Source organism: Sander vitreus, chromosome 20 (assembly GCF_031162955.1).
Source record: "Sander vitreus isolate 19-12246 chromosome 20, sanVit1, whole genome shotgun sequence".
Taxonomy (NCBI): Eukaryota; Metazoa; Chordata; class Actinopteri; order Perciformes; family Percidae; genus Sander; species Sander vitreus.
This window is the reverse complement of record NC_135874.1, coordinates 23113545-23129200: the sequence shown is the minus strand read 5'-3', so window position 1 is coordinate 23129200 and position 15656 is coordinate 23113545. Positions and strand designations below refer to the sequence as shown.

The 15656-nt window shown below is 41.1% G+C and overlaps 1 protein-coding gene across 1 annotated transcript; it reads left to right on the top strand.

Annotated features, from left to right (window-relative positions):
- The first annotated feature begins 2115 nt into the window (after positions 1–2115).
- LOC144535232 (leucine-rich repeat and fibronectin type-III domain-containing protein 2) lies at positions 2116–9000 on the top strand. Its single transcript, XM_078277564.1, has 2 exons — positions 2116–3498; positions 7931–9000. Exons 1-2 carry the CDS (start codon positions 2123–2125, stop codon positions 8919–8921), a joined length of 2367 nt encoding a protein of 788 aa, XP_078133690.1. The 5' UTR covers positions 2116–2122; the 3' UTR covers positions 8922–9000.
- The last annotated feature ends 6656 nt before the right edge of the window (positions 9001–15656 follow it).

The following is a 15656-nucleotide window of genomic DNA, read 5'->3' as shown; positions in this document are numbered from 1 at the left end:
GATACCCAGGTTCCTCAAGCATGTACAGGGTCTTTCCCACGACTGGCTTAATGTCTTTGCTGCCAGGGACACTTTCATCCTCTGAGAGCTGAAGTGTTAGGGCTTTCTTGTGATCCTGTTGGCAGCATGCAGACCCTTCATCTTCCTGTACATCATTTAGCTCTGATATGTAGCTCCATCTCACTATTCCAGCAGGACTGATGAAGGGACTGTATGCATGTTATATGTTCCTAGCCAGTTTCAACATGTGACATGGGTCCATCATCATAAACACTTTTCCCCCTGTAGATGGGTGGGCATCCATAGAGCTCCATAGAATTCAGCTTGAGCTGGTGACAGACATTTGTCTTTTGACTTTGAGTTGAATTTTCTTTCACTTTAACGGGGTCAAGGGTCCCATACCAGTCTCGCATTTCCAGACGTATCTCCATAGCGCTGCGGAGGAAGGTCTGTCATACAACAAGTACCTGTTGTATGACTTGTTTGCTTACTTACATATTTGTCACCTGTTCCTTTTTTCTTTTTAGTTAGCTTCCCTTTTAGTTTTGTATTTATTTATAATAATTCTGTATGGCATTTTTGTGGTATTAAAACGCTAAATAGTGGCAGAGTACTGTCGAATGCCTAAAAGCATTTGATCCCACCGTAAATGTGGCTCATTTTATGGACATACTGTTTGTGAAAATGTCATTTCCTTCACTGTTATTTATTAATTTATTCAGTTTTAATGATTATTGCAGAGTCTCCATGAATCACTTTCTTCTTTTCCTGCCTGCCATTTCATTCTAATTATCTCTGTGTAACACACAGTTCAGATGTAGTGGCACTTCATGATATAATTACAAACTGGTATTGAGAAGGAGAAGGGTTATAGATATTTCCTCTTGCACTGTAATTATGAGTTATTGAAAAGTTAAGTCTAAACATAAAGGGGTGTTACAAGGTAGTTAAAGGTAAGTAGCTCCCATGCTGCGACTAGCATCTTACACACTTATGAATAATGATGAATTATAGCACAAACATGTAGTGAACATAAAAACATTATAACCGTCCCTCCCCATGGTTCTAGTAAGAACCAGACAGACTAGTCAGAGTTTTACATTGATACATGTTGCTAGTGTAAAATAAAAAAAAGATTGAAATTGATTTTTAGATTATAGGTGTATTAGGAATTCATGATACAAATGTCTAGGGAAATTAAAAGTTTGTTGGATGAAGCCAAGTGTGGCCATCTATTCGGAGGAGTCAGCCAGGTGTGAGGTTCTGTTAAGACGTTCATAGAGGCGTGCTGATTTCGTCAACCAAGTCTGACAAGTCTAAAACCTGCAGCTTGTGGAACTTTCTTTTTCCAAACTGTGTTATCTTTTGCCAAAATGGTACAGAAATGATGGGGAAATAAAACAAACACAAAAGGATAAAGACATTTATAAAAACAATATAAAGACAATGTCATCCATTGCTTACTGCATATACATGCATGTGCCTCACTTGATCTACTTTCCACTGCATTCATAACAGCATATCTGTAATGACAGCTTATAAGTATTTGCGTCATTAAAATAGCTTCTTAGCTGTTTAATCCAAGGCTTCATTCAGAGAATCCTCATGTGATTTCCCACATCTTCTTTGCATTGTAAAATACATGAAGAGTGTTATAATAGAGAATATTAACATGAAAAATCCTTAAGGATAATAAACAGACCAGCTCATCAAGTAAGCCATTTTTGCGCCATGGACTCCCTTTTATCTGACCTGTATCAATAGTGGTAGTACTACTACTACTACTACTTACACACACACACACACACACACACACACACACACACACACACACACACACACAAACATCTGCAGCTGTGTTTATGTTTTATAGGAGGGATGAGTGAATATTTCTCTGGATGTGAGGATTATCTTTATCTATTTTGATGTTTGGAATTGTATTGTTGTATTGTAATGAACTTAGACATCAAACACTAAAATCGTCACACAGCTCAAGGCAACCAAATTTTGTTTGACGTAGGCAACAAAAATGGAAATCCTGTATCTCAGCTGATCATTTTCTCAAATTCAAACTGATCCTTGTTTTCTTTGTTTTTTGTAGGTCCCCTTTGTATGAACTAACATGGACAAAGTGGTCATCAGTCTCCTGCTTCTGGGAACCGCAGTTACGATGGTCCATGCATGTCCCAAATACTGTGTCTGCCAGAACCTCTCTGAGTCTCTGGGGACTCTGTGCCCCTCCAAAGGCCTGCTCTTCGTGCCACTGGACATCGACCGGCGAACTGTGGAGCTCCGGCTGGGCGGCAACTTCATCCTGAAGGTCACCACTCAGGACTTTGCCAACATGTCAGGTCTGGTTGATCTCACGTTGTCCCGCAACACCATCAGCACTATCCAGCCTTTCTCTTTCATCGACCTGGAGACCCTGAGATCCCTGCACCTTGACAGTAACCGGTTGACTGAGCTGGGACCGGATGACCTCCGAGGGCTGGTCAACCTGCAGCACCTGATCCTCAACAACAATCAGCTGAGTCAGATCTCCAACACAGCCTTTGACGACGTGTTAGTGACACTGGAGGATCTGGATTTGTCGTATAACAACTTGCGCAGTGTGCCTTGGGAAGCCATCCGCAAGATGGTCAACCTCCATCAGATGAGTCTGGATCATAACCTCATCTCCTTCATTTCCGAGGGGACTTTCATAGATCTAGATAAACTGGCCCGCTTGGACCTCACCTCCAACCGTCTCCAGAAGCTCCCTCCGGACCCCATCTTTGCGCGCTCGCAGAGCAACGTAGTGATGAGCACTCCTTATGCACCTCCACTTTCTCTAAGCTTTGGTGGAAACCCATTGCACTGCAACTGTGAAGTGCTTTGGCTTCGAAGGCTGGAGCGGGAGGATGATATGGAAACATGTGCTTCCCCTGCTAGTCTAAAGGGGCGCTACTTTTGGTCTGTTCGTGAGGAAGAGTTTGTTTGTGAGCCCCCTCTGATCACACAGCATACACACAAGTTACTAGTGCTGGAAGGTCAAACGGCTAGCCTACGCTGCAAAGCAGTTGGGGATCCAATGCCAACTGTGCATTGGGTTGCTCCTGATGACCGTTTGATCAGCAACTCCTCCCGAGCAACGGTATACGAAAATGGCACCCTGGACATTACGATCACCACATCCAAGGATTACGGGATCTTTACTTGCATAGCTGCCAATGCTGCTGGGGAATCTACAGCCTCTATTGAACTGTCAATCATTCAACTCCCCCATCTGAGTAATGGTACAAACCGTACCACACAGTCAAAGTCGGGGCTTTCGGACATAACTAGCTCTACCAAGACCAGTAAAGGGGAGCCTAAACCTCTACCAGAGAAGGTGGTGTCTGTATCAGAAGTGACTGCCATCTCTGCTCTGGTCAAGTGGACTGTTAGCAAATCAACTCCAAAGGTCAAAATGTATCAGCTTCAGTACAATTGTTCTGAAGATGAAGTTCTCATTTACAGGTAAGTAGGATGAATGAAACTCAATTATATCCAAGTAAGAGCTGAGACCTTTCTGGTCAAAGTGGTAAATTAGGCCAAAGGTATAATCTTTAACTTCAGAACACTAGCTGCTCAGCTTCTTCAGTCAATTGCTAATTGTTTGCTGGCTAAGTACTTGAGACAGTCAATTTCTTTGAAGTGTTACTCGGAGATCAGTATTCATTTTTCTTAATCCTTCTTGAGATTTTTCTTTTTTCTTTCACATTGACAATTTCTTTCCCCAATAAAATTAACAGTGAGTGCACATTTTTAAGAATAGTGAAACCCAAAGTGAAATCCTTGCCCTGAACCATTAATTAGAAATCCAAGAAGAAAAAGGATTACAGACCCTCGTTTTAGTGTATCCTTTCTAAGCTGCTCAAGTCCATAAGGTCTAAGCTTGGGGACTGCAGCTGGAGCTCTATTGGCTCAGTGAAATCAATTTCCTATGTCAGATGAGACAGTGAAAGTAGTGACATTCAACCAAGATAATTGAGCTGGAAATATAGAAAAGAGCCTTGCCGTTTACCATTAAATGCATTTTGGGGAAGGCCAAATATGTTGTTCTTTGCTGAGAGAACAAACAAATATAATTGTTACAAGAGTCTGAATATTAATCATATGTATCTATATGAGTCACATCTGATAGCTCTTAGACATTTTCCCGTCTTTGACAATGACTACCCTTAGTATGCTATAAATGGTATTTAATGCATCAGAATAGTGTGGAAATTGGCCTGTTGTGGATAGCAGTTACAGCAATTTCGTGCAAGCTTCATGCTTCCTCCAACACTGACAATTGATGGTGAATCCCTTTAGCAATAACTCATCCAATATCTTATTCTGTGCCAAGGCCCTACACAATTTACCTGTACTGTGCATTCCAGCAAGAGCGGTTTAATGAAAGATAATTGACAGAATGAGAGAAGTCTGATTATTAGCTGAGAATATAATATTAGAACTGTACACAATATTGAAGAAAGATATTATTTTGTTCAAAACTGTCAATGCAACTCACCATTCCTGCGAATTCAATAAGGTGTTTATCTGATTTCCTTGTTTGCACAAAGCTTGCTGTACCAGATTGCCATGCCATAAAAAAAAGACCAATATGAATTTTCAGTATCTTTTTTTCCCAGTGATGGAAACGTCAGATGACTGATCTGAAATTTTTGTAAATGCCATTCATAAATTTAATCTAATGTCAACAAAATTGCACACAATACACTGGTGTGTACTTTATAAACTGTACTTTTTCACCTATTCATTGATTTGCAGCAGCTAAATTATGTCCCTGAAAAAGGATAATTTTGATGGCATTACTTTACACTTCCAAATTGCACGGTATGTGATTTGATGCTTTCAAATGCTTTCTAAGTCATATTTGGTGCACACAATATGTTATTTATATACAGGAGAAAATGATCAAAAGCAATAGATTCATAAACTCTTATGTAATAATTGCTGTGCAGTCATTTTGCATTTCAAAAGACAAATTAGGAACTGGAAGGAAATGATAACTGCACAGATAGGGCAACTACTGTTTTTGAAATTATTTTGGTATGACTTCATTGCTCGCACATGCATACCTACTTCTCTCCTCTGGTTGGCTGACAGTTTCCCAGGGCACTACTCAAGCAATGGCATGATTAAAAATCAATCAGAGCGACGTGGGGGAGGAGTGCTCTCAAACATGTGAGCCAACGCAGCTTCTTCCTAGTTATGGAAAAAGGCAATTATGAATAATGGACTGCAGCTCCACTGGTGTCTGAGCTCTGTGGTGAAGTTGGATTCAGAGGGTTCAAAGATATGGATGAATATACTATGAGAAAACAGCAAGCCAACAATGGATTGATGACTGAGAAATCTATTTGTAGATAACTACACATATGGTAAAGAGTCTTTAGGGTCAAGGGCCATTGTCTACCCACAGTTACAGTATTCAGCAGCCCTTGATTGTTACTCCATGTTTTATAGCAGCAGCTATCAGATATACCCTTATCAGATGAGCTCAGGTACTCCTTCACGTTTGCTTCAAGCCATTCCCCCTCTCGCTCCCTTTTCACATCTTCAGCTGTCCTATGTAATAAAGGGCTAAAATGCCCAAAAAATAATATAAAAAAGTGGATATTGATACAATTACTTTATCATACAAGACATAATGATCTTAACATTGTTGTTGCTTAGGCTGGGTCTCTTGTTTTAAGAAGTTGTGGTCAAGTTTGCAGTCCTACTACTACCACTTAACATACGCTGAATGTTCAACGATTTATTTATTAGCTTTACCTTCCTATTTCAACTTCTATTCTCTTCCCTGACTGGCAATTGCAGGTATCCCTGGTTTGGAATCACTGATACAGTATTTAGTAGATTACTGTTCAGTAAAGATGTTAGCATGTCCAATCAAAGGATAAGTGATGCATACACAACCCTCTTGCAAGAAAAGAATATTGAAGGGATGACTGTTTTTGTCCTAGGCCGATATTAAAGCAAACTTACTATCAGCTCTAAAATGTTATGAAAAATAATGTCTAGAACCTGGTGGAGTAGCAATTACACCCACTAAGCCACATTAATCAGCACAAGTGATGAGTGAATTTTAAAATCCTTAATGTTATTTACAAAACAGTTTGAAGTCTCTTTTCCATATATCCGACACCTGATGGGCTATGCTTCTTTCGGACAATCACCCAGGCTCCCTGGCATCCCGGCTGCTGCCAGGGGATGGGAGCTACATTAGCTCAGCCCGCACTGACTACTGGCAGCTAAGTTACAGCAGCCATCGTTAACAATCAACATTCCCTGGTTCGGAGCCTCGTCGTCAACACTGCAAATAAACTACAGTTATTACATGTAAAATTATCACTATAGGAGGCATAGGAATAGCTACATATTTGACACGCCGATCAACAGAGAGCAGGAGCGTGAGGGAGAAGCCATTGTTAACTGCTAAGTTAAAGTAGCTAACAGAACTAAATAGTGTGTAAACAACTGTGGGCAAAAGTCGCTAAAAGAAGGAGAGAGCTATAAGTGCTTGAGTGAACTAATGTAGGTTTAAATATAAAGTAGCTTATCAGCCGCTGTAATGAAGAATATGACAAAATGAACTGCTTCGAGCTACCAAAGCAAGAAGTTATCAGCAAAACAGAAGCATTGTCAACTGGAAATGACGCAAAACGCTCACCACTGCACGTCAGCATGCAGAGGCAGGACGTTTCATTAATTAAAGTGAAAGTCGTTCCACATATGCATATTTTATATATGTCCAATTACGTGTTAAATTTAGCCACGCTGTCAGACTGCCGATCAGATCGCCTGTCAGCATTCTGGAGTAACCACGGTTGGACAACTTGAAAATCTAAGCGATCGCCCAAGCCTATACTGGATGATTCAGAAAAAAACAAGAATACGTTCAACGCTAACATTTTGAAAAAATATCTGCATTTTGCAACTACAATATAGTTAGGGACATTTTTCAATTATGTGACAGGACAAAAGTTGGATGTGCTACACACTGATCCACCACACATTCCTGCTGTGGCACTGAACATTGGCAATGGACAAAAATCAATATTATCGAATGTGTCCAATATTTACGTAATGGGGTGTGTATACAGTATTTATGCAAGCGGTTGACTTAAGCTTAACCTATTCTGCTAGCAGTACATTCTGCTTGCAGTTAATCATGTCCAAATGAAGCTTCATGGATTAGTTGTATTTGTTGACCCAACTAGACGGAACTCTTGGTTTAATGAAAAATGCTCAAGGAATGGCAATTCAGAGTGCTTTTTATATAAAGGAAATATTGTCAGAAGATATTTAAATCTTACATGTATCATGGTATTATATGATAGCGCCAGTGTTGTGCACGTGTATGTCTCTGCAGTCTACATTGATGGATGAGTTTGTTGGATGAAAGGTTCTATCGCTGGCTGTCTACGCAACGCAAAGGTTCTTACAGCATTTCATTGATTGGCGATACATCTTCGAGAAATTAACCTACTGCAGATGGACTTTTATTTCAGTCTCAAGCAATGTGGCTTAGTTAATTAGTCATATTTAAACATCTGGAATAATAACAGAGTAATTTGCAACAACTAAATCCTTGTTAAATGGATTGTACAACAAATTACATTCAGCCAAAACAACATTTAAAAAGTGACCATTGAATACTCATTGCTATAGCTTCATGCATATCAAATGGGATGTACAGGGACCAATGAAGTCATCTTTCTGGATTACTTTGTGCATATAAATAGCTACTTAGCATGCTTCATGTTGGCAATTTCTTTGATCTGCCCCAGCATAACAGACTAAGCCAGTGTTGCTTCTAACACAGTTTTTGACCATTGTCTTGAACTCCCATAGTAAGAGGTCTGTATTCTTAATGCTGTATCTTTCTGTCTTTTGTCAGGATGATTCCAATGACTAGCAGAGCCTTCATAGTCACAAATCTTGTCCCAGGGATGCAGTATGACCTGTGTGTCTTGGCCATCTGGGATGACGTTGCCACCACCCTTACTGCCACCAACATCGTCGGCTGTGTCCAGTTCATTACCACGGAGGACTACCCGCAGTGCCAGTCTCTCCATGGTGGCTTCCTGGGTGGCACCATGATCCTGGTCATTGGTGGCATCATTGTGGCCACGCTGCTGGTGTTCATCATCATCCTCATGGTGCGGTATAAGGTGACCAGTGGCACCCAGACTAATAAGTTACCCACTGTGAGCAACACGTACTCACAGACCAATGGTGGGTTGAACAGGTTCAACGGTGCCCCGCCACAGGTCAAATCCACAGTAGTGGTCATGAGTGAGGAAATGGTAGAGTTCAAGTGTGGATCCCTCCAGAGCAGTCTCTCTTCATCTTCATCCTCTTCTAACTCATTAGACAGCCAAACAGGAAGAGGGGCTGGCGACCGCTACAGCATGCAAGGCAGCGAATGCAGCACCTTGCCCAGCAGCAAGTTCAGGAGGCACAGGCATGGCCCCAAAGCACGGCCAAACCTGGACCACCTTTTAGGGGCCTTCACGTCACTGGAGCTGCGAGGGGTAGCGAGGGACCACCATGGGGCTTTGCCCCCCCCCACCACATCCAATGCTGTGATGACGGTGGCTATGTTACCCCCGTCCGATAAAGAACCCCTGCTCGGGCGGGCCGAGTCCACCACCATGCTGGGACGTCTATTAGGGGTGCCCCAGCAGGGTAAGCCCAAGAGGAGTCACTCGTTTGACATGGGTCATGTGGGGGCTGCACAGTGTCGCAGCAGCTACCCTCGCAGGATCAGTAACATCTGGACTAAGCGCAGTCTGTCTGTTAATGGAATGCTGCTGCAGTATGATGACAGTGAGGACGAGAAGCCCACTTTCGAGAGCTCTGAGTGGGTGATGGAAAGCACAGTTTGAGTGGGTCGAACTGTGAGGTTCATGGCCAATAAATCTATATCAGGAACTAAAGGAACATGACATGAGCGTAGAGGCAGAGGGAATCTAACTTTGGGTATTGCATGAATTTCATCCATGTGAATACTGTCCAAGTAATTATTTGAAAAAAGACACTCAAATTGATAGATTCCTGGCCATCATCTCAAATATCTGACAGTGTCTAACTGTATTTGAAATATTGTTCCATTCTCAAAACAACACCGGAGCTTGGATTTTGCAAAGGGAATAATTTCCCCATCTACAGGGCACATGAGAGTGTCTCCGAGAGAAGGAGGGAAAAGAAAGATGAGAAATTCAAAGTGCATTCACCTCTCTATCAAAAGAACTGAATGCCAAGATGATTTGCCTCGGCTGTGGTGAACTGGATGTGCATCACAATGTCTTGGACCCTCAGCATGAAATGGGACTACTGTAACAGTAGAGAGAAGGACCAGAAGCAAGGAGCGAATAGAAAATTAAAACAAAGTCATTTTTATTTTCATCTGGGTTTTTCTATCATTTTTACTATTTATTATTTTAGGTGATTCATCAACAGGCAGAGGCACAGCTCTTTAGGGGAGTTTAATGAAGGAATAATACACACACACACACACACACACACACACACACACACACACACACACACAAGCTTTCCCTTCACATACAGCCATTTCACATCACTTAGTCATACTTTCAGTCAAACTTTAAACAATCACAAACTTAAAATTTCAATCAATCACAAATTAAAAACTTATTTTCAGAAGTATGATATTATGCTCTAGATATCAGTAACACTGGACATCAGGTGTTGTATTATATGAGGTTATTTGAGGATTGCAAACAGCAAACTAAATTCTTCACTTGTTTTCAAATGGTTCAAAGCATTATTTAGTCTGCAGCCAATCAAATTGAGTATGTTTACAGCTCAGGTTGAATTCCTGCTGTTACAAAATGTCTTGTTGAATGCTTTGCTATTGTTGAATGCTTTGATATGCTCCCCATTGGCTAATGCTGGTGACAGTGGTCCCTGTAGGCTCAAAGGCCATTGATGTAAACAGAGTGTTTGCCTCAGGATACAGTATCAGATGCTATCAGCACATATTACAGTCGCCAGACGGGAATAGTCTTCGAAATCCATCAAGCCCACTTAATCATTTGCTTATCCCCACAGCAGGATGTTTTACTCAACTCTAATTCCCTTTAGGTAACGCAAACAGGAGAATACGACAATTACTCATTTAGCCAGGTTAAATGGGGGAATGAGTCCAAATGGACTTTTATTAGCTTGATAAAGGTCATTATGCTGCTCAGGAGAGGATGCTAAGTGGAGAAAATGGGAGAAAGATAACTTGTTAAGAGCCAAACAGCTGAAATGCCGGGAAATCTATATTACCAGGTTGCATGATACAGAACCTTTGTTGGTTAATGTATTATTTCAATTGATTTATTAAAGGAACCATCCATTTTGTATTGTCTTTAATACGGAGCTGTACATTGCAGTAAGATACTTTGAAATAGTGGCTATCCGGATTACTGCCTACGATCAACCGAGACATCCCTACACATTTTGATGCCTTTCTTAATATCTTGTGGATTTCTGCTTCATTTCAAGATGTGGGGTGGTCATCTTTTTTTTATTGTTTTCATCCCTAGGTGTACCGTTCTGTATATTGGCATTTCTTTGTACAATAACTGGGTAAGAATGTAAATGGGGGGAGGGGTTGGGGTGTGTGTGTGGGGGGGGGGGGGGGTAAATTGTGCAGTAGTACTTTTATTTTTATGTGAAGCAAACAGTGGAAAGGTGCTTTACTGTGGTGTACCAACTTGGTCATTGTTAGTTGGCACGCTGAAATCGGATTTAACATGATACTACATGTAAAATGGTGGCTGCTTTTAAAGGGTCAGTTCACCCCAAAAAAACAAAAATACATATTTTGTGACTTACCTCTAGTGGTATCTAGCCATGAAAGTACTCTTGGTTTTTATTTGCTCAGGTTTAAAGATATCCTTCGATGAGATGTCTAGCTCTAACACAGTTGGGGTGTGCAATATGACAATATATACTGTGAGACATTATTGTCAATTGTCAGAGATGTATACCACAGTAGCTATCTTGGAGGATAATTCAGTTTTATGTTAATAATTGAATATTGACTTATGGAGCAATTCGTTTAAGGAATTTCTTCTGGAATTCACCAACTTTTTATAAAGTTAACTCTAAAAACTATGTCACTATTGTCCCAGTAAATAAGTGCCAAATTACACATTATTTCCAGAATTTTGGAGTATTTTCTGACAGAAACTTGCTTTGCCAGTACAAACTAAATTCCTTTGTATCGGGTAGAGACAGAAATTTCAGATGGATCTCTGAAAACCTGGATAAATAAAACCAAACTTTCTGCATGAATAGATACCGCTAGAGATAAATGAGAAATGTTTTTGTCATGTGGGTGAACTGACCCTTTAACCAGTTCTCTCTACCTGTGACATCATGTAACGTCCTCTTCCACTCTGCTAACTGAGAATACAATTTAAGTGTGTACTTGACTCAACATAGTCCTGACTCTCACCTGAGGTTCTAGGACAAAAACAAGAAAAAAAGCTGTTTCTGTGTGAAAACATTTTGCTACAAAAGAACATAAAATATTGATTAATTCCTATGAACCAAACTGCCTCTTCTGCGTTTTCTTTCTTGCAATATATCCCATAATTATTTCATGTGCCTTGGATTACATTACTAATCACATTTTTGGCCCTAATCCTTTAGAGCCTAAAGTGTTACCTAAACTGTTCCTACACACACATTACAAAGTAGCTAATGGAGTGCCCTTTCTTTCTTGCTGTCTTTGTTTACAGGGGATGAGCCAAGGGTTTTCCTCCTGAGGTCCAGCTGCTGTAATCAGGCCAGTCGCTGCTGACTCAACCTCAGCGCTGCCCTTATTAAAAATCACCGGTACATGCAGCTCCTGGCCAGAGCCCATAATAAGACCTAATTCATATAATCTGCCAGGAAAGGTGTTTACGGCAGCACACAGTAAATATAATCTCCACGAGGGCCAAGGGTTGCATTATAACACAGCGATATGCACCTGATGAAGGCTTAGGAGGAACATGACTACATGGAGGATTGGGCATCAAGAACCGGTTGCAACTTGGAATCGTTTTTTTATTGGAATCGTTTGGAAATTTTTTGTTTTGAATCCGATCGCCGGTTCCAAATTTAACATGCGCAAGTTGGGGTTTTCGTAGCAGCCACCGTATTTCCTGGCTTGTTGTGTCGCAGCCATGGAGCGCAGTAAGCGGATCTCTAGTGTGGCTTTAATAAACATTAAAAAGACCCAGTAAAACAGTAAACCACCATTGAATCAAAATACAATTTTCCTTTTATCTGTGAAATAAGCATGTGACCCGGGTTGTGTCTAGATGATAATCCTAGATTTACAAAAACTATCGCGAGACTGGCTGCACCGTGACCTATCCATAATCTTGACCATTCAAAGTCAATGCCTAACCTTGACCATCTAACCTTAACCATCTATGGTTAATGCCTAGGTTGTGTTTATCGACTATTAAACGTTTTAATTTCCGGGATTGTTCAGGTGCCCCAGGAAATTCCGCTCAATGTCCCTCATTTACATCGGGTAAATCGATGCAGCTAGCTAGACTATCTGTCCAATCTGAGTTTTCTGTTGCACGACTAAAACAACTTTTGAACGTACACATATTCCACCAAAACAAGTTCCTTCCCGAGGCTATTTTGCAGAGGCACCGTCGTTGTGTCCTGGGCTTAGCGGCGTCCTGTGATTGGTTTAGGAGGAAGGTCTGGCAATCGCTTTGCCAGACCTTCCCATTGTCAGACCTTCCTCCACAGCACTGCGGAGGAGGGTCTGGCGAGTCCACACAGCGTTGCGGGATGGGAGAAAAACGTGCTCTGGTTTATTGCCATTTTTTTAAGCCAATCACAATCGCCTTAGGCGGCACTAAGCTCCGCATAGAGCAACGGTGCCTCTGCCTCGGGAAGGAACTTGTTTTAGTGGAACGTGTACGTTCAAAAGTAGTTTTAGTCATGCGACAGAAAACTCAGATTGGACAGATAGTCTAACTAGCTGTCTGGATTCACCTTGCAGAGATCTGAGAAAAGGTTAACCATAGTCCTCATAAATCCACCGGAGTTTAAAATGCCAACACAAAGGAAGCCCAAGGCAACGGATATCCGGCCTAAATGAGTGAAATCCGACACAATTTCCGTCGGCAACGGAGGAATCCCAGAAGTGGAACGTCGAGGATATAATTTTTTCTTGTGTTGATTTTTTATTTTATTTTTTCTTATGTTGTCAAAAAACGTCAATTAAAAAGTTATCTCAGGACACTTTGCAGTCAGATAGAGTAGGTCCAGACCACACTATAAATAACAACAACAAAATTCCCCCAAGGAGCAATTGCACTTATTGCAGCGGCAGCGAGGAACAAACCTTGAAACAGAACTTGGCTCTAGGTGGGCGTTTAACAAGAATAATAACAGTAGTAGCATCATCATGTTTCAGAATGATGAAATGCTGATATTCAACAGGTATTGTGTACCATATTCACCATTTAGTTCAGCATGCTAACGTGTTAATTACCAGAGGCGGCCGATTTTGCCAGGGCTTCAGCCCCGAATGTTTGGAGTGTAGCTCCAAATGTTGGCTATTTTGAAAAGTTGACTGACAATGAAACTAGACAATAGCCTATGTAACTGTGCCTGATCTCCTGGCCTTTCATACCGGATGCTTATTTCTCCGCGCCTGTCACAAAGCAATCCCTCCTCTCGGCTCTCTCTCTCTCTCTCTGATAGAAAGTGAAATGTGTTAATGTGCGCTTGTTGCCCCGTGTGCGCTGATGCGCTCATCTGTTGACAATGTGTGTGTGTGTGTGTGTGTCTCTCTCTCTCTCTCTCTCTCTCTCTCTGTCCGTCCGTCGGTCGGTCTCTCCCTCCGTGTGCCTGATCGCGTGTCTCACTGTGAGAAGTGAAGACTACCAAAATCACCATGAACCTACAGTGAGAACTCACCCGCTCAACACCGGTAGGAGAGACTAGGCTACAAGACCGCCGCCGCGGTACCGACTCATCGAAGATCCAGCAGAGCAGATAAGCAAAGCCCATGGCGTGTTATGTTTTGGAATAAGGTGAAAGAAAAGGGCAACATAATTCTAAGTACTCCTCCACGACTCCTCTAATAAATCACAGAGAACACAGATGGGATGAGTTATATTTTGAATGTGCAAAAAGTTTTGAACATGAGCAGAAATCTTGCTCAAACACATCTGAAATATTACAGTCCAGGGGTTTATTAATGCATTAAAATGAATTAATGTATCATTGAGGTGAATAATTGTCATATGCACATTTAAGGAGGTTACTTCCCCAACAAAAGACGCAAAAGAGGAGGAAGGACTAAATGATGCCTAGGCTACATGTGTGCTGACTCAGATATAATTAGAAAAGTCAATCCAAAGGAGAATAAATAGATGAACGCAATACAGAATGCCTGAGAGCCTTATTGCAATATATCCCATTATGTTTTTATATTTTGAATTGTCCCCTATGTTTCCCTTTACATAAAGATAGTTCCAACATAAACTGATTCAGAAAAAAGTAGAAATAGGTGCATAAAAATTCACCTGAATGCAGGAAATGAAGTGTTTAATGTTGAAAATGTTCCCCGCATCATAAGTCACCACACAGATCTGGAAACAAAACCTAGGCCTTTGGGTTGCAAGACCAGTTATGATTAGGCCAAATGTTGGTGCCATCTAAATAACATCTACAAACTGGGCAGCTAAAACGAACATAGACTGGTTATTAACAAGCTGGGCAAGCCAAAATGCTGTTTTGCATTGCATTCAATTTATTTAAATGGGTCCGGGCTAAACCCCGAACCTCCTCAAGTCCTGGAAACGCCCCTGTTAATTACTAAAGACAAAGTACGGATGAGTCAGATTTGCAGGTATTTCATCATAAATCAAAGTTTCAAATCTGACGTGATAATGTTGCTAGAAGGAAGGTGAAGGGATCACCAATGTCAGTAGGATATATCCTCAAGTGACTGTAAATATATGTACAAATTATCATGGCAGTCCATTGTTGCGATATTTCAGACCGACCCTCAGACAGTCCCTAGTCCCTAGAGTCACGCTTTTAGCACGGCTGAAAACATGAAAATTGTTGCAGTTTTCAATTCAGTTGAAGTTAAAGAGAAATTTTGAAGAGAAAACATGCCCCAAGTCTTTTTATTTGGCATGAGGCAACTGACTTGACAGGACTGTTGCACATATGCCAACACATTTAGACTCAGTGCCATCACTTGAATGAAATTACTGGTTTGATATCCTGTCTCCTTCGACAAAACGAAATAAATACTTCTATGGTAACAACAGATGTTTGATGCAGTAGATCTATTGACTATCATTGTTCGCTTGACTACCGGAGATTTTCAGAGTAATTATCTCACTCCTCTTTTTTCTATGACATTCCCTGTCACCGTTTTTATTCCAAAAACTACAACAAAGTTTTGTTTTGCAGGGCAATAACCCCTTTTAGGTTTTCTGAAGTACTTTTTCTGCAGTTTCTTTTATGCATTTTCACACTAGCAGCTCAGCAGTGCATCTATCCATCATCTTTTGTGAGCATGGCCTGTAGCAGTGTATTTTGTCTTGTTATAAAGGGAAAGCACACTA

Excerpts from the sequence above, each read along its gene's own strand:
- LOC144535232 (XM_078277564.1), top strand. The coding sequence starts at position 2,123 with ATGGACAAAGTGGTCATCAGTCTCCTGCTTCTGGGAACCGCAGTTACG. Across the intron at positions 3,499-7,930 it reads GATGAAGTTCTCATTTACAG|GATGATTCCAATGACTAGCA; the intron begins GTAAGTAGGATG and ends GTCTTTTGTCAG.